The 18,037-nt window shown below is 36.9% G+C and overlaps 1 protein-coding gene across 2 annotated transcripts; it reads left to right on the top strand.

Annotated features, from left to right (window-relative positions):
• The first annotated feature begins 10,640 nt into the window (after positions 1–10,640).
• Positions 10,641–17,713, top strand: LOC107799672 (phosphoenolpyruvate carboxylase). 2 transcript variants are annotated; one of them, XM_016622814.2, is made up of 11 exons: positions 10,641–10,778; positions 11,182–11,363; positions 12,078–12,469; positions 12,647–12,731; positions 13,891–14,113; positions 14,346–14,449; positions 14,550–14,637; positions 15,077–15,231; positions 15,613–16,611; positions 16,739–17,125; positions 17,226–17,713. In XM_016622814.2, exons 2-11 carry the CDS (start codon positions 11,196–11,198, stop codon positions 17,517–17,519), a joined length of 2,895 nt encoding a protein of 964 aa, XP_016478300.1. In that variant the 5' UTR covers positions 10,641–10,778; positions 11,182–11,195; the 3' UTR covers positions 17,520–17,713. The 2 variants fall into 2 exon arrangements, with proteins under 2 accessions (XP_016478300.1, XP_016478299.1); XM_016622813.2 differs by having other exon boundaries at positions 10,646–10,778; positions 11,166–11,363.
• The last annotated feature ends 324 nt before the right edge of the window (positions 17,714–18,037 follow it).

Below are 18,037 nucleotides of genomic sequence, written 5' to 3'. Positions count from 1 at the left end.
AGATCTCAAAGTCATGTGGAAAAATTAGAACATTATAAGATGTGACGCTAGAGTATAAACTAGCGAGGTGCATAATTCAATTCATCTACCTTTTTATGATGTCCTTTTCATGCTAGGAAAATAGACCACACATCTATAACTTTTCTTTTTTGTTTTCCTATCAACTTTCTGATCCAAACTTAAGGCATTGTTAATTAGTCAATCAATTTAATGCGCCTAACATGGTCCATCCCTGATAAGCTGAGCCTAAAAAGTATAAGGAGTCGTACAGATTACTCTATACTATTAATTGGGGGTTAAGTCCAAGAGCAAAAGTCAGATGTAATTGCGTATGACATGATTGAAAAAATAGACGTTGATATTCTCTGTTCATACTTATCTTTTAAAGTTACTGGACTCTTTTAAAAGACATTTTATACCATTATTTATAAGAACATTTGTCTAAGATACTCATTACCTATCTTTTAAATGTCTTTTTTACTAACACTACTAATCATTGCAGTACCAAAAGTGAATTTTGGAAAAACGTAATCATATATATTTTTTTAAAAGGTCAATACGAGTATATATGTTTCAACAATTGTACTTGTAGACGGTTAAAATTTTCTAAGTTTAAATCCATAATAAATTTGGATTTTACCATATATTGGTCCAACTAAATATTTTGGACTAGTATAATTGGGTTATTTATTTAAATCTAATTAAATTGATTTAAATAAAAGTCCAATACTATTGGACTAACCTATTTTATTGGGCTACTAAATGGATCGACCCATATAAAGCCCCAAGCCCAATGATCCATGAGGGCTTTCTTGGTGGCTACTCCACCACGTGTCTATATAAAGAGGCCACACCCCTCATTTGAAGGGGAAAGAAATCACAAGGCTGAAAGTACAAGAATCAAGTAAGCAGAAGGAAAGGCTAAAGAAGCTCTAAAGAAAAGTATCAAGGTCTCCGTCCACATCTGCAATCGTCGTCTATGGTCAAATACCAAAGGCAAACTCAAATCATAGGCGGACGACTTCAAATCTTCCGTTCGTGATAACCCAACACCAAATTCTGGTTCGTGACGACCTTCAAATTATTCGTGACGTGCTACAAATCTAAAGTCCGTCAAGTTCAAGATCAAGATCAAGCTTTCAAGCTCTTGAACCATCGTTCGTGAGGAGAAGAATTAGAGGACTACATCTCTTAGATTTATGATATTTTAGAGATTGTAACCCCATCACTTAAAATCGAATATAATATTTGTTGCTACATTTCTTGTCTTGATTATTATTTTTCAGGAGCGAAATTTAGTTGTTACAAATTTTGGCATGCCCAGTAGGACGATCTCTACCTCTCATCTCTTCTCTTCGAAGTTTAAGAACACCAAGATGATCTTAATGAAAATCAACCCAAGATCTCACTCCAAAAGCGGATTGGAAGTTGCCATGGAGATTGTTAGCCAAATCAAAAGAAGAAACGCCAAGATGCTAGGACAACAAATGCTTGAAGTATCGTCCACAACTCATGTTTTTGGTCCATCTTCTCCAAAAGAAGTAAGATCCTCTTCGTACATGCTAGAAGAAGGGATCAACATCGCTGAGGTGGTTGAACGAACTTTGGCACGATTTAGCCTTTCAAAAGAATGTCATTGCCAGTCCCATAATACTTTCATGCAGAAAGATGATGATGTGTTGACCAGCCCATTTTCTCCAGTCTTTCCTCGTTTCACTCCACAATCTGCTCTCTATCCAAGTGATGATCCATACCATTCTTCGTCCTCTGTGTTGGTCATGCAAACGATGATGATTGAAGCTTCTACCATAGAAAAACAACTTGCAAATTTGACAAAAGCAGTTGAAGGCCTGACAAAATACATGAAATATCAAGATGATAAACTTTCCAAGTTGATGAATAAGGTAGAGAGTATGATGGAGGAAAAATCAAGCCAAGCACCTATGAAGCTTCCAGAAATTCAAGAAAAATGAGAGTCCTCTGCAAAGCTAGTAACAATGACCAAAGAGCTCCAAGTCTCTTCTAATGGAAAGATTCATGTTGAGCAATTGAAAGACTTTTTCATAGGGGCCATCAAAGATAAAATCGATCCTTCGCCTAAATCATTCCTTACATACGCAAAGACATACACACAAAGGATTGATAACTTGAAGATGCCAAGCGGATATCAACCTCCTAAGCTTCAACAATTCGATGGTAAAGGGAATCCCAAGCAACATGTTACACCCTTCGTCAAGACGTGCAATGATGCTGGAACTTATGATGATCGCCTTGTCAAGCAGTTTGTTCGATCTCTTAAAGAAAATGCTTTCGATTGGTACACAGATCTTGAACCTGGTTCCATTAATAGTTGGGAACAACTCGAGCAAAAATTTCTCAATCGCTTCTATAGCACAAGGCGCATTGTGAGCATGATTGAACTAACAAATTCCCGCCAACAGAAGGAGGAGCCAGTTATCGAATTCATCAATCGCTGGAGGGGTTTAAGCCTCAACTGCAAAGATCGTCTTAGCGAAATTTTTGGCATCGAAATGTGCATCTAAGGTATGCATTGGGGCCTTCGCTACATCTTGCAAGGTATAAAGTTTAAAACTTTTGAAAAGTTGCCCACCCGTGCACATGATATGGAATTGAGTATGGCTACACATGGAGATCAAAGGTTGTCTGTCTTTGAGACTCACGACGAAAAATAAATAGACGATGCCGAGAATGGGGGAAAGTATTCATCAGAAACTAAAATCGAAGAGTCCATGCATGTCGCAATGCTCCTTGACGCATGAGCCTAAACTGTAAGTCGCAACGCTCCTTGATGCATGAGCCTAAACTGCAAGTCTCAGTGCTCTTTGACGCATGAGCCTAAACTGCAAGTCATCACGCTCCTTGACGCATGAGCCTAAACTGCAAGTTGCAAAATGCTCCTCAACTCACGAGCCTAAACTGCAAGTTGTGATTCTCCTTGATACACGAGCTTAGATTGTATGTTATGAAACTCCTCAAATTCAAACAAATCTCTAAGTTGCAAAGCTCACCAAAATCAAGCAAAGACTTCAAATTGCAAGGTTCTTCAAATTAGAGAAAAGACTTTAAGTTGTGAAGCTCTTCAAATTTGAGCAGAGTCTTCAAGGTCCAAAACTCTTCAAATTCGAGTAAAGTCTTCAAGGTCCAAAGCTCTTCAAATTCTAGCAAAGTCTTCAAGATGTAAAACTCTTCAAATTAAGCAAGTCTTCAAGATGCAAAGTTCTTCAAATTAAGCAAGTCTTCAAGATGTAAAGCTATTCAAATTTGAGCAAAGTCTTCAAGTTGCAATACTCCTTGTCTGCACGAGTATAAACTGCATACAAAAAAAAATTGTACTTCTTTTGAACTACGTAATGACTTGATCCTCTTTGCGGAGGTACGTAGGCAATTTAGAATTTTGTTCTAAGTTCAATCACATAAATTTTTTAAAAAAAGTCTATTTTATCACGATGACAAAGAGAAGTTGATGATGCTCTCCTCCAAAGCTAGAAATATGGAGCACTATATCTATCATTTCATCGAGTTATGAAAATAATGTTTTATGCACTTCTTCTCTAATATGCAAGAAGAGCTTGTTCTACTCCAATGCTTGAAGGATGGAATGCTCTATAAAATTCTTCTCTAAATTGCAAGAATACGTTGTTCTATACTAAAGCTTGGAGGTTAGGACACTCCATGGACTTCTTCATCAAGTTGCAAGAAGGTGTTGTTCTACGCCAAAGCTTGAAGCATATGACGCTCCATGGACTTCTCCAAACTGAACGAAGATGTGGTTCGACACCAAAATCTTGAAGGTTGAGGCACTCCATGTAATTCATCACCACAAGGTTGAAGGATGGAATGATCCACGTGCTCGCCTACCAAGGATGGTATATGGTCGCTCCAAACCTCCTTCTCACCAAGTCGCAAGGAGGGGATGCATCATGTGTCTTTTCATCAAGCAGCAAAGAGGAGACGCGAAATATACTTCTTCGAGAGAGGTGACATATCAACTAGTATCTCGCCAAAGTCACAAAATTGTAAAGAAGAGACACCAAGTGGTTCCCCACCAATCATGTGGACATCACTTTCGTCTTCTTGGACTGATATTGAGACTGATTGCGCCTATTTATAAACCTGCAAGATAAGAAAAAAAGTGCAACCCATGGTGTCGGCGACATGACGTTTCAATACGGATGGTGATCATTGTGACGTGTACTTCTTTGCCGAATCTTGAAGGATGGAATACTCCACAGATTGTTCCGTCAAAACTTAAAAAATAGGAAGCTCCATGAACTTCTTCACCAAGTTGCAAGAAGGAGTTATCCCACGCCAAAGCTTGAAGGTGAGGGATGCTCCACGAACTCGCTAGCCAAAGGTTACAAATAGAAGTTCTCCATATAATTTTGTCACCAAATCCACAAGGATGGGGAGGCACCAACCTTTCTCTCGCCAAACCTACAAAAAAGGAATAAGAAGTATGTTGCCCGAATAATCCTTCCAATTTCGGCCTTTGATTCAAAGATTTACTCTAACTAGATCAAAGATGGTGGAGCATCGAGCTTCGTATATATTATATCTCTCAGAGTCTTCTTTTCAACGGCACAAACGACTCGTGATTTGGATGCTCCTATCTCGAGATATGACGTTTTCACCGAGAGTGCACAAAGCTGTGAGATCAGCAGGCCAGATGCATTGATCAACGTCAAAAATTAATTCCATCCGATCCAGAAGGTGTTTGGGGGGTAAAATTTTGTTATGTTGTAGTCCTTTGAGTCTAGAATTAGTACAATCAAGCGGCTTGAGATTTCAACGTTCCTACAGCAAGATACTAATTCTTTGGTGAAGGCGCACAAAGCTGAAGGAGCTAGCTGGTCGGAACTCGTCTCCTAATTTCTGACAAGTATCTGGGAAGATCTACGCACAGTCTGATTTTGATTTTCACATATGTCCTAGTTCTATAAGTCTAGTTTTCGGAATCGTAAACCGCTCATGATTTCGACGTCCCTACTTCAAGATATGAATATTTTGGTGAAGGCGCACAAAGCTGTAAAGTCGAGCACGGCAGCATCTGAAACGAAAATTCAAAAGAATACATGAGAAGCTACAAAAGGAATTTTGCCCCAAAATTTTGATACGTTGAAGTATTTGAAGTGTAGTTTCAAAAGAATTAAACGTCTTGTATTTCTGATTCTCCTACGACAAGATATGATTATTTTCTCCACAGATGTGCAAAGATGGATATCCCAGACAGCTTTTGCAGCGAAAGAGAAAATTTTGGAGCCATCGGTGCTAACAGTACGAACCTTTTGGTCATGTTTAATTGATCGGTGTCAACGACATGGAGCTTTAATTCAGTAGCAGGTAGCGGTGCCAATGGCACGAGGTTTCAACTCGTCACGATAGATAAAGGTACTAGTGACTCGAAGTTTCGGATCTGCGTGACAGGCAACGGTGCCCAACGACACGAAGCTTCAAGCTATGACCAAGTTTAATGTCAAAACAGTTGCACAATGTTTGCTGATTTGAGCTTTCTTTGCTGATGCCATCAGTTTCCTGGAAAAAAAAACAAAGGAAACATGAACCAAAAGAAAATTTAGGAGGACATAGTACTGCTTTCATCAAATACAGAAGGTTTCTGTTGTGACTACAATGCAGGCAGAGGTCTAAATTTATATAAAGAAAGGGGGGAAAATTAAAGGAATTCTTGGCACTCAAGTCACCAGGGCGTGCAAACAAGGAAATTGTCGTGTTCATACGGGAATTAGTCAAATTAAACCAGCAACAAAAAAGGAAAGGATTTTAAGTTCTATAAATCTAAGTATTGAGATTTTTTTTCCATAAGTCCGACGTGGAACGCGGAAAGTTTGATATGAATGTGAACTTGGTATTGTTAATGACTTGCACAATAAATATCAAGTGCGAGACAATTGCAAATCAAATAACTCAAAAGGCAGGAAAAAACTGAGTTACTTTTTAAGAAGGAAAGCAATTGTTGACGGAAACTATGTCCCGTGTGAATTTAGGATCTTTTTTTTCTTATATGGAAATAACATGAATGAAGTCATACATGGTTAAATCAAGATACTGGTCGATTTGTTTAAGTTGTGGCTTGAATTTTCCGTGACTAAAGCGTTGAAATTGCTCCAAGTTACAAATTCTTCATTTGATCACCAAGACACAACACAAAAAAAAAAAAAAACTAAAGTGTACATGAGGATGTGACAAGGGCATCTTTGGAAGGAGACACGAGAAGAAAAAGGACGACAAAAGAGACGTTGTCTTCACAGGTACTTCAAGCCTCGTCTCTCATTTCAGCAAACCTACATCCCGATAAATTTTAAAGTAGGGGCATTTATAAACAGTTAAAATTTTACTAAGTTTAAATCCATAATAAATTTGGATTTTACCATATATTGGTCCAACCAAATATTTTGGACTAGTATAATTGGGTTATTTATTTAAATCTAATTAAATTGATTTAAATAAAAGTTCAATACTATTGGACTAACCCATTTTATTGGGCTACCAAATGGATCGACCCATATAAAGCCCCAAGCCCAATGACCCATGAGGGTTTTCTTGGTGGCTACTCCACCGCGTGTCTATATAAAGAGGCCAGTGGCGGACGCACATGGTGGAAAGCGGGTTCAACTGAACCCGCTTTGTCAAAAAATAATATTGTGTATATGTATAAATTACGATTAAAGTTGCATAAATTTTGTATAAATATTTTATTTGAACCCACTTGACAACTACTATTTTACGACTAAAGTTATGTACTTCTAAGATTGAACCCGCTTGCATAAAATTCTGGGTCCGCCACTGAAATAGGCCACACCCCTCATTTGAAGGGGGGAAGAAATCACAAGGCCGAAAGTACAACAATCAAGTAAGCAGAAGGAAAGGCTAAAGAAGCTCTGAAGAATAGCATCAAAGTCTCCATCCACATCTGTAATCGTCGTTTGTGGTCAAATACCAAAGGCGAACTCAAATCATAGGCGGACGACTTCAAATCTTCCGTTCGTGATAACCCAACACCAAATCCTGGTTCGTGACGACCTTCAAATTGTTCGTGACATACTAAAAATCTGAAATCCGTCAAGTTCAAGATCAAGCTTTCAAGCTCTTGAACCATCGTTCGTGAGGAGAAGAATCAGAGGACTACATCTCTTTAGATTTATGATATTTTAGAGATTGTAACCTATCACTTGAAATCGAATATAATATTTGTCGCTATATTTCTTGTCTTGATTATTATTTTTGAGGAGCGAAATTTAGTTATTGTAGTACTTAAAATATTTGAAGCTTAACAACTTTAATTCTCTAATTCAAGACACTTTGAAACTGTACTTAAAGTTGATTTGTCTCCGTCATTAGGCTAATTAATGTTTTATAAAAAAGAGGTGAGTATATGATTTATCTTTTTCAAGGTTTGTACTCATATTTAATTACTATGTAGTTGCAACTTGCATGTATATAATTTACAAATAACGTGAAATTGTTTTTATACTAACAGTACAAATAAAAGTTAAAACCTTCGCAATTTGGTATTCCCTTATTCGATTGAGCTGCTTGAGAACCCAAGGCAGCAGCCAGCAAGTTTAAGTGTGCCCAATTTACAAGGATGTTTTTTATGCAAGTAATTACTTACATATTTGGAGCTTATGTTTTGGCCATTTGAGTTGTCAATAGGAAAGGAAGGAATATTGCCTCGAGAAGAAATTTTAACATTAACTTAGGAAGAAGGCAAGCCTTTGTATCGTCTTTGCTAAACTTGGATTCCGATTCAGTAGACTAACAAATTCTTTTTCTTTTATTTCATGACTTTTGTCATAAAAACACCTGATTGTTCCAGAAAGGCACTAAAACAACAATAACAACAACCCAATATAATCCTACTAGTGGGGTCTGGGGAGGGTAGTTTGTACGCAGATCTTACCACTACCCTAGGGTAGAGAGGCTATTTCCGATAGACCCTCAGCTCCCTCCCTCCAAGAACTCCCCACCTTGCTCTTGGAGTGACTCAAACTCGCAATCTCTTGGTTGGAAGTGGAGGGTACTCACCACTAGAGCAACTCACTAGTGGAAGGTGCTCACAGGTACCAAAAGAGGTTGCAAATTGAATTGCACCTTTTCTTCAAACCAATTCGTAGGTTATAAATTTTCCAACTTCTATTTAATTTTTCGAACAAAAAATATATAGTCAGTGGGTATGTGATTTGTTACCATCTTTTCGTTCGAAGTTTGTTGGAATTTGAAGTACCACTATTCCAACTAAGGTAAATATGTTTTATCGTGGGAGAAAATAATTCAACACATCAATAATTATTAGAGGATTAAATTCCTTAAGGACACATAATGAATTTTATGGGCTCGGATTAATTCAAGTTCATTCTTATTCTTTTTTTCCCAATTATTCTGTTTATTTTGATTTTTGTTTATTTCGAACACAGTAAACTATAAGATAAATTACATTGTATTATTAGATAAATTTTTCTATTTTATGTATATTTATTATACGTTGACTTTCCTAAACTTTTCAGTGTTTATATTTTTTAATATTTTGATACCCCTCGGTGGAACTTCTAGATCCGCCACTGATAATATGAATATTTGAGATTCATATAACCAACTTCAATATACTTGAGATTAGGACTTAATCAGTGTTGTAATTGTAATCTTTTACATGGTATTACGTAACAAAGGCACGTGTAAATATAAGAACGTCATAAGTAAGGTTTGAGGCTAGAGTATCAAACCAGCGACGTTCATAATTCAATTCGACTTCCTTTTTATGATGTCCTTTTCATGCTAGTAAAATAGACCACACATCTATTGTTTTTCAATTGTTTTTCCTGTCAACTTTGTGATCCAAACTTAAGACATGGAACAAGTTGTTAATTAGACAATCAAATTAATGCGCCTAACATGGTCCACCCCTGATAAGCTGAGCCTAAAAAGTATAAGGAGTCGTACAGATTACTCTACACTATTATTTGGGGGTTAAGTCCAAGAGCAAAAGTCAGATGTATTTGGGTATGACATAATTAAAGAAATAGATGATGTTATTCTATATATGTCCATATTATTTGTCTTTTAAAGTTATTACAAGCCCTATAAAATTGTGTTTTTTTTCAAATAAAAAATCTACAATGAGAATAACTGACTACTGATAATTGGAGGTGTGTCATAAATCACAATTATGCGTTGATTCATACCACTACGCTTTAAAATATAGAGAGTTGCAAGAGTCTTACGTCCTTTTTATGCTTCACATTAGTAAACGATCAGCCTCTGCTTTAATTTTGTCACGTATAAACCATCTTTCAAATTAATTTTTTCTTGGGTTAGACTTTATATTCTATTCTATTAAAAACCTATACTTTTTCTTGCTGGTTGGGCCACATGTTATGTTAATAGAGCAGCAGAATACCCAAAAAAGTGCCTCTTTTAGTTTTTAATACATCTACTGCTTACTTAGTTTACTAGCTAGCTATGTTAAGTGGACTCTTCATTTTTTTGTTGCACCTCAGCCTGAAAGAGGAGGATCCGTGATTTTAAATTTATAAATTCCTACAAAATCTTAAGTTAATATACAATAATAATTGGATTAACGGACTGGATTCCAAACAAATTATTTTTTTTCATTCAACGGATTTTTCAATATAAATTCAAAATCTAAACAAAGTTACTAGGTTCATAGGAACCTGTAGCTATTGCACAGGATGCACCCCTATGTTGGATCCTATAAAAATATACTACTTTAAAAGATCCAACACGGATCCGACGATATTTTCGAAAATTTCGAACAACATAACTAGCTTGTGGGATTGGATCAGCAACACCACACTTGAAAAATAAATATAGATGTCACAGTTAAGAAAAATTGTGGTTTAACTAATAACCTACACAATTCATAAAGTCTTCTACTCTATTAAACAACCTACAAACTTCATTAAAATATGAGTACAATGCATTAACCATGGTTAATTAATTAAAAGTTAAAACTTACACATATCTTGAATTAATTTAATTTATATAAATATCAAGTGTAAGTAATTTTTTTTATCTTTACCCCGGTGATATTAACTAGGGCAGAGCGTAAGTTATGGGATCATTGGTACCCAATAATATTGGCTTGGTCCCGACATATGTGTTAAACAATTTATTTACAAGTATAAATAATTAATTTCAAACATAATAAATCAAATGAGTTGCAACAGTAATTAATTCCAAACAAAAATTCATGAAGTTCAAATCTTAAAGACATATGAGTTGTAGTAATATTTCAAAATTAAATTGTGAATCCGTCACTGTATACGGAATATATATGCCCATAATTTCTCCCTTACCATCTAAAATTACTACTAGCATATATAGGTGGCCTCCTATGGAAAAGAAATGAAGGATCTTTAGGTATATTCGGAAGAGAAATTAGTGTCATTTCTTTAGCATGTTAGGACAGTACTGTAAACTGAACTACTGTAACTATTTTAGTTTGACCATCCTCTTTTTTCAAATTAGAGTAAAAGCGTGAAACCAGGCAGTCGCATTAATTCAATTCAACACATGATACTATCCGTCAACACATGTCACAAAGAAGAACAAAAGAGTTCCACTTTGTCTATATATATCGAACCAGTTCCGTAACTTTAGATCATACCTCTCACTCAAAACCAAAAAAAAAGAAGAAGAGGAGTTTCTTTCTTTCCTACTTCTTCGTCTGTATTTTTTTCGTTTCATCTTCTTCGTCTGGATTCTGACATACCGAGATTCAGGTAATTTATGTTACACTTGAGACTCACTTGTCCATTCTCAAATGTTCAAAAAAAAAAAAAAATTAGAAAAAAATGTTCAAGCTTGATCTTTCATTTTCTGCACATCATTTCTCTATGATTCTTTTGTTTTTGTTTACCTATGTTTCTAAATCCAATTAATTGGAAAAATAACAATATAAGAATTTTTAACTCATATGAAGTTGCATCTGGGTTCTGTTGAGCCATAGGAACGTGGCATTAAAAAGGATACTCCTTCATATCTTGTGGGGCCCCCACATATTTTTTTCTGTTTTTATGGGGTCATATGATCAGATACTGTGGGGCTTGTGATTTGTACTAAATCCATTATTTTCAGTTTTTCATGTTATGCCCCACTTTTTTTTACAGGATCTTGATTTTGTAGTTTAACTTAAAAGGATGGCGACTCGTAATTTGGAGAAATTGGCATCAATAGATGCGCAGTTAAGGCTTTTGGTTCCAGCAAAGGTATCTGAGGATGACAAGCTGGTTGAGTATGATGCTTTGCTTTTGGATCGCTTTCTTGACATTCTTCAGGATTTGCATGGCGAGGGTCTCAAAGAAACTGTATGCATTTTCCAATACCATTCTTCTTTTCTCGTTATTTTTTGTGATTTTTCAGGTACTATGTTTAGCCTCAACTATTCATAATACTAGGTGTTTTGTTTTTATGCTGTGTACCCGGAGTTTTGTATGGAGTAAAGCTTTGTGATTTTGCTTGGTTTTCGATCAACAAGTTCGTGCCTTTCTTCATTATTTTAATGTTGTTTTTTGTTTTTTGAACTAAAGTTTTTATTTTTATGTTTGTACAGATTTTGGAGGGTGTTTGGATTAGCTTATTTTGAGTGTTTATTGACTTTTAAGCACTTTTCTACTTTTTGTGGTGTTTGACAACGACAAAAAGAGCTTAAAAGCACTTAAAGTTGAACATAAACATGAGCTTTAAACAAAGTAATCTTACAACGTTGTTTGGATAGATAGAGTTACGTGCTAACTGTGTTGGTGGGAGGTATTAGGTATCTGATGGAATTAGTCGAGGTGTGCACAAGTCCTGAACACCACTCATATCACAAAAGAAAGCTTTTGGGTGAAACAAAAAGTCTGTTTGGTTTTTGAGTAGTCTGACTATATTAGAGGTTCAGAAAAAGTTCACATTTGTGTAGTTATTGGGGATCCTAAAGTTATTTTTGAATAGTTGTTACTTCATCTACGTAAATTAATTGATAGGTAGTAGAAAAAACTGGTCAAGTTTTAAAGTTCATTTGTTGAATGTGATATTAGGTCCAAGAGTGTTATGAGCTTTCTGCTGAGTATGAAAGCAAGCGTGATAAGAAGAAGCTTGAGGAGCTCGGCAATGTGTTGACAAGTTTGGATCCAGGGGATTCAATTGTTGTCGCTAAATCTATCTCTCACATGCTTAACTTGGCCAACTTGGCTGAAGAAGTTCAGATTGCTTATCGTCGGAGGCAAAAGTTGAAAAAAGGTGGTTTTTTAGACGAGAACAATGCGATGACTGAATCAGACATTGAAGAAACTCTCAAGAGACTTGTGGTGGACTTGAAGAAGTCTCCTCAAGAAGTGTTTGATGCTCTCAAGAATCAGACTGTTGATTTGGTCTTTACTGCTCATCCTACTCAATCCATTCGAAGATCTTTGCTTCAAAAGCATGCAAGGTCTGGTCTCTTGTTTACTAAATACCAGAGGACTCTTAGATTTGTTACACTTTTATACAAGTTTGATTTTTGTTTGTTTATTCCTTCTATAGTATTAGTCATAATCCATGGGAATCTTCTTATTCCCTTTTTATTCAGTTGTTTTACTTGTTTAGTGCTGACTTTTCTTCTGTTTAGGATCCGGAATTGCCTGGCGCAGTTGTATGCTAAGGACATTACACCTGATGATAAACAGGAGCTTGATGAGGCTTTACAGAGGGAGGTAAATATCAGTGTGCATTTACTAGCTGCAAGTGAAGTGCCTAGACTGATTTATATCATTTTGCTTCTTTATTTTTTGATGCTTTTCTGTAGACTGTCCGGCTCTTATAGTAGATACATGGGTGCAATGTCCTATCAAAGTTGTCTTCATCTGTCGGACTGTCACTATCTATTTGTGCACTTTCAAAGTCCAGTACCTTTTAAGCTTTCTTAATGTGATGCACTAAACATATTTTTTTGGTAAATAATTTTTTTATTAATTACCAAGTAATCTTTGTACAGCTCAAAAGAAAAAAAACAGCACTAAAACTGGGCATCATCTCAAGCACTACTGTACCCCCTAAACAACAACAACATCATAAAGCATTTACTAGGTTAACTAAGGGTAAAAATTTAAGCTTTCCAGTTTTTTAGCCAATCGAGCCCACATAGAACCACACTAAACATATTGTTTGTTAACTGCTGATATGAGGAATTGGTCGAACCAAAGTCATCTCTCACCACTTATTTAACTTAATTCCAATAGACATATAAGTCACCTCGACTAATAATATAGCAACCAAGCTTTGGTTTTCAGTTATCAGGGTGTCAGATTTCTGTTCCAAGTAAAAGAATTTTGTAAAACTTTAGTTTGAGAAGCTTATATAACATTGTTTCTATTCAGTTAAATTCAATCACGATCAGTTGCATTTTTTAAATGAGGTGTTCTATTTTATGAAAGTAGAGAGTTCAAGTAGGTTTTAGAATTTAGGCCATTTCTGCCGTTCTCCAGAATATGGATGCTATGTATTGTATTTATACAGGTTCGTAACTGCTTCTCAGCCTCTGTCTCTGTGTTAGTATATATTCATATAGTCATACTCAAATTCTACTCCAACAGTGCCACTATTGTCTTTCACTTCTTTCATTTTTCATGATACTTGTGGAATATGTGATGAATGACTGAATTCACTCTGGAAATAGCGAGTAATTCTGGGAAAACTTTGTCTTGCTACATGAATCCAATAAAGTTGGAAAATGAAGCAGTGCTGAAATCTTTTACTTGATACTCTACGAGTGACATTCCAGAAAAAGAAAAGAACTCAAGCTTTGAACTTGAACATTTCTAGAAGAATGATATGTTCTCTTTTCACAATGCATGCTGCTTACAACATGTGCAGATTCAAGCTGCTTTCCGTACTGATGAAATTCGGAGGACTCCTCCTACTCCACAAGATGAAATGAGAGCTGGAATGAGCTACTTCCATGAAACAATTTGGAAGGGTGTTCCAAAGTTTCTGCGCCGTGTAGACACAGCTCTTAAAAACATAGGGATTAATGAACGAGTTCCTTATAGTGCTCCTCTTATTCAGTTCTCCTCTTGGATGGGTGGCGATCGTGACGGTACAATTCCTCTCCTTTTAATGGTGTTATTTTCTAAGTTGAGAAAACAAACCATTCGAAACCTTTGATATTGTCATGATACATTATTTGAAGGGCACTTGGAAGGATTTGCTACATAAATTTCTCTTTTGAATGGAAGTCGGGTTTTTAAGATTACTAGATATCTTTGGTAGAAGATCTCATAAATACTTCTTCCATCACTCGCTCAGCATGTGTTTTCTAGTAAATGCAGGTAATCCGAGAGTAACTCCAGAGGTCACTAGGGATGTTTGCTTATTGGCCCGAATGATGGCAGCTAATTTGTACTATTCTCAAATTGATGATCTAATGTTTGAGGTATTTAACTACTCATATGTCTTTCTGACTTTCCTCTTGGTCTATTTTGAAAACCTTGCATCATTTCCAACATATGATTCGAACTAGCACATTGTTTCAGATGTCTATGTGGCGTTGCAATGATGAGCTTCGCGTTCGAGCAGATGAACTCCACAGTTCATCGAAGAGAGATGAAAAACACTACATTGGTAACTAACCTGAATACCTTTGAGGTTTTTATTTTATATTTGAATCACATAAAGATAACCTGCTAGTTTCATATAAATTTGATAGCATTGCACAGAATTCTGGCCTGAGGTAACCTTTTGAATGTTCTCCACTTCATGTGAACATAGGTAACTAAGCATGAATCCTCTTGAGGTTTTCCATGAATGCCAATATAAAGAAAAAGAGAACTTCGTACTTCCATATAAATTCAAATGCACTGCGTTGATGCTGTTTTTATGGATGCTTTCTATGTTTTCCATTTCAAGTGAGCAAAGGGTGTTGTCGCATGATTTTAAAGAGAGAACAAAGAAGTGATTTCATCGTCTTCTGCTCAGTCAGTCTTCAGAAGTCGCATGAGACTGTCTGTATACGTCTCTTTAGTAGAGCAACTCCTGACCTGCAAACTTTTCTTTGATGTAGAGTTCTGGAAACAAATTCCACCAAGTGAACCATATCGTGTAATTCTCGGCGATGTGAGAGATAAGTTGTATCATACGCGTGAGCGTACTCGCCAACTGTTATCTAATGGATTCTCTGATATTCCAGAGGAGGCAACATATACTAATATTGAGCAGGTGGGCAACACTTCAGTATTTTCTCACCTTTCTTACTTTTATATCGTTTCCTGTGACCAATATGTAGAATTCAGAATTAATCAACGTTGTTATTCTTTGTTGAACAACTTGACATGTTATTCCTGATCAAAAGCCTACAGAGTACCACCAGAATTGTACTTATCTCCAATTTGTTGTCTAGGCATTGGCATGCTCATTTGTATTCCACCAGAATTGTACAATCTCCATTTTCTGCCGCACAATGATTTTTTTTTTTGATTGGTAAAGAATATGTAATAGAGAGCAGCAAAATGCTGCAGAGGATTTACAGAGGAAACGCTGTCACACAATGATTCCTTTTGCATCAATATTAAGGTGCTAATGTTGTTGCATTTTGCGCAGTTCTTAGAGGCTCTTGAGCTCTGCTACAGATCTCTTTGTGCTTGTGGTGATAGACCCATTGCCGATGGAAGCCTTCTAGATTTTCTAAGACAAGTTTCCACCTTTGGACTCTCACTTGTGAGACTTGACATAAGACAAGAGTCGGATCGCCACACTGATGTCCTTGATGCCATTACCCAGCATTTGGAAATTGGTTCATATCGAGAGTGGTCTGAGGAACGTAGACAGGAGTGGCTTCTGTCTGAACTCAGCGGCAAGCGACCTCTATTTGGACCCGATCTTCCAAAAACCGAAGAAATTGCTGATGTTTTGGCCACATTCCATGTCATATCAGAACTTCCATCAGACTGTTTCGGCGCATACATCATCTCAATGGCCACTGCACCATCTGATGTGCTTGCAGTTGAGCTTCTACAGCGTGAATGCCATGTGAAGCGACCTTTACGGGTAGTTCCACTTTTTGAGAAATTGGATGATCTGGAGGCTGCTCCTGCTGCTGTTGCACGTCTTTTTTCTATTGAGTGGTACAAAAACCGCATTAATGGGAAGCATGAGGTCATGATTGGCTACTCAGACTCTGGCAAGGATGCTGGCCGTATGTCCGCAGCATGGCAGCTATACAAGGCTCAAGAGGAGCTTATAAAAGTTGCCAAACAATACGGTGTGAAGCTAACTATGTTCCATGGTAGAGGGGGTACAGTTGGAAGAGGAGGTGGTCCCAGCCATCTTGCTATATTATCTCAGCCACCTGATACAATTCAGGGATCTCTCCGTGTAACAGTTCAAGGTGAGGTTATTGAGCAATCATTTGGGGAGGAACACTTGTGTTTTAGGACACTCCAACGTTTTACTTCTGCCACCCTAGAACATGGGATGAATCCACCTCTCTCTCCAAAACCGGAATGGCGTGCGCTTCTGGATGAAATTGCAGTCATTGCTACTGAGAAGTATAGGTCAATAGTATTCAAGGAACCCCGATTTGTTGAGTACTTCCGCCTGGTCAGTGTGCTGGGAAAATGCATCATATTCGTTCTCAAACAGTATGTGTTACCAAAGGGTAACAAATATTTCCTTTAACTTTAGTAAGTTAATTTTTTTGTTTTTTTCTTTTGGATCATAATTGCAGGCAACACCTGAGCTGGAGTATGGTCGAATGAACATTGGCAGCCGTCCATCAAAGCGTAAACCTAGTGGAGGCATAGAAACACTTAGAGCTATTCCATGGATCTTTGCGTGGACTCAGACTAGGTTTCATCTGCCAGTCTGGCTTGGCTTTGGGGCGGCATTTAAGTATGCGCTTAACAAGGATGTCAAGAATCTCCATATACTGCAGGATATGTACAACAAATGGCCATTCTTTAGAGTTACTATTGATTTGGTTGAGATGGTGTTTGCAAAGGGAGACCCAGGCATTGCTGCTTTGTACGACAAGCTTTTGGTTTCTGAAGATTTATGGTCCTTCGGTGAGCTTTTGAGGGCCAATTATGAGGAGACAAAGAGCCTCCTGCTTCAGGTAATATTTTATGACTTAAGTTCTTGCATTTGGCATGCGTTTTTACTTATCATGTTTGGGTCGCGTAACAACTTTTTTTCTCTATGCTGCTTTTATATAGATTGCTGAACACAAGGATCTTCTGGAGGGAGACCCCTACTTAAAACAACGACTCAGGTTGCGTGATTCCTATATCACTACCTTAAATGTGTGCCAAGCTTACACACTAAAGCGAGTTCGTGATCCAAACTACCACGTTACACTGAGGCCTCACATTACCAAGGAATATATGGAATCAAAGCCTGCTGCCGAACTTGTGAAACTGAACCCACGAAGTGATTACGCCCCTGGCTTGGAAGATACACTCATCTTGACCATGAAGGGTATTGCTGCTGGAATGCAGAACACTGGTTAAATCTATTCTGTTTTATGTTTTAGTATTTGTACTTAAAAAGCATTGCTCCTCTTGTGTTTTGTGGTGGTGAAGTATTTGCCCACACTATTACCTGAAAGTATACATTAAGAATCATGTATTCTCAACTTCATTTTGTTTCCAACTTCTAGTTTAGTAATACATCTAATGGCTGAATAATTATTGCCTCTTGTTTACTGTAGCTTCTTGAATACAAGTATGCTGCAAGAAGAGCACTTTTCTTTCTCATACCAAATGCTTTCTCTGTGCAGAATAATCAATGTCACTTCCAACCTTACAAGTTAGCACCTTATGTTAGCTTTTCTCCTTTTGATTTTCTTATTCTTTATGCTTCAAAATTCAAGAATCTTTTCCAGTTGCCTTATGGTTTTTAATTGGAGTAAATGATTTTGGAAGTCCTGAATTTTAGCGGTTATTAAAATAGAAACTAATTGCTAAATGAAAGACAGCCCTGAGTTCAGCAGTGTTAGCTTATTTTCGAGTTTGTATCTTACTAAGTT

Source organism: Nicotiana tabacum, chromosome 2, assembly GCF_000715075.1.
Source record: "Nicotiana tabacum cultivar K326 chromosome 2, ASM71507v2, whole genome shotgun sequence".
In the NCBI taxonomy this organism is placed as follows: Eukaryota; Viridiplantae; Streptophyta; class Magnoliopsida; order Solanales; family Solanaceae; genus Nicotiana; species Nicotiana tabacum.
The sequence above is the reverse complement of the archived record's forward strand: the minus strand, read 5'-3'. Positions and strand labels throughout refer to the sequence as shown.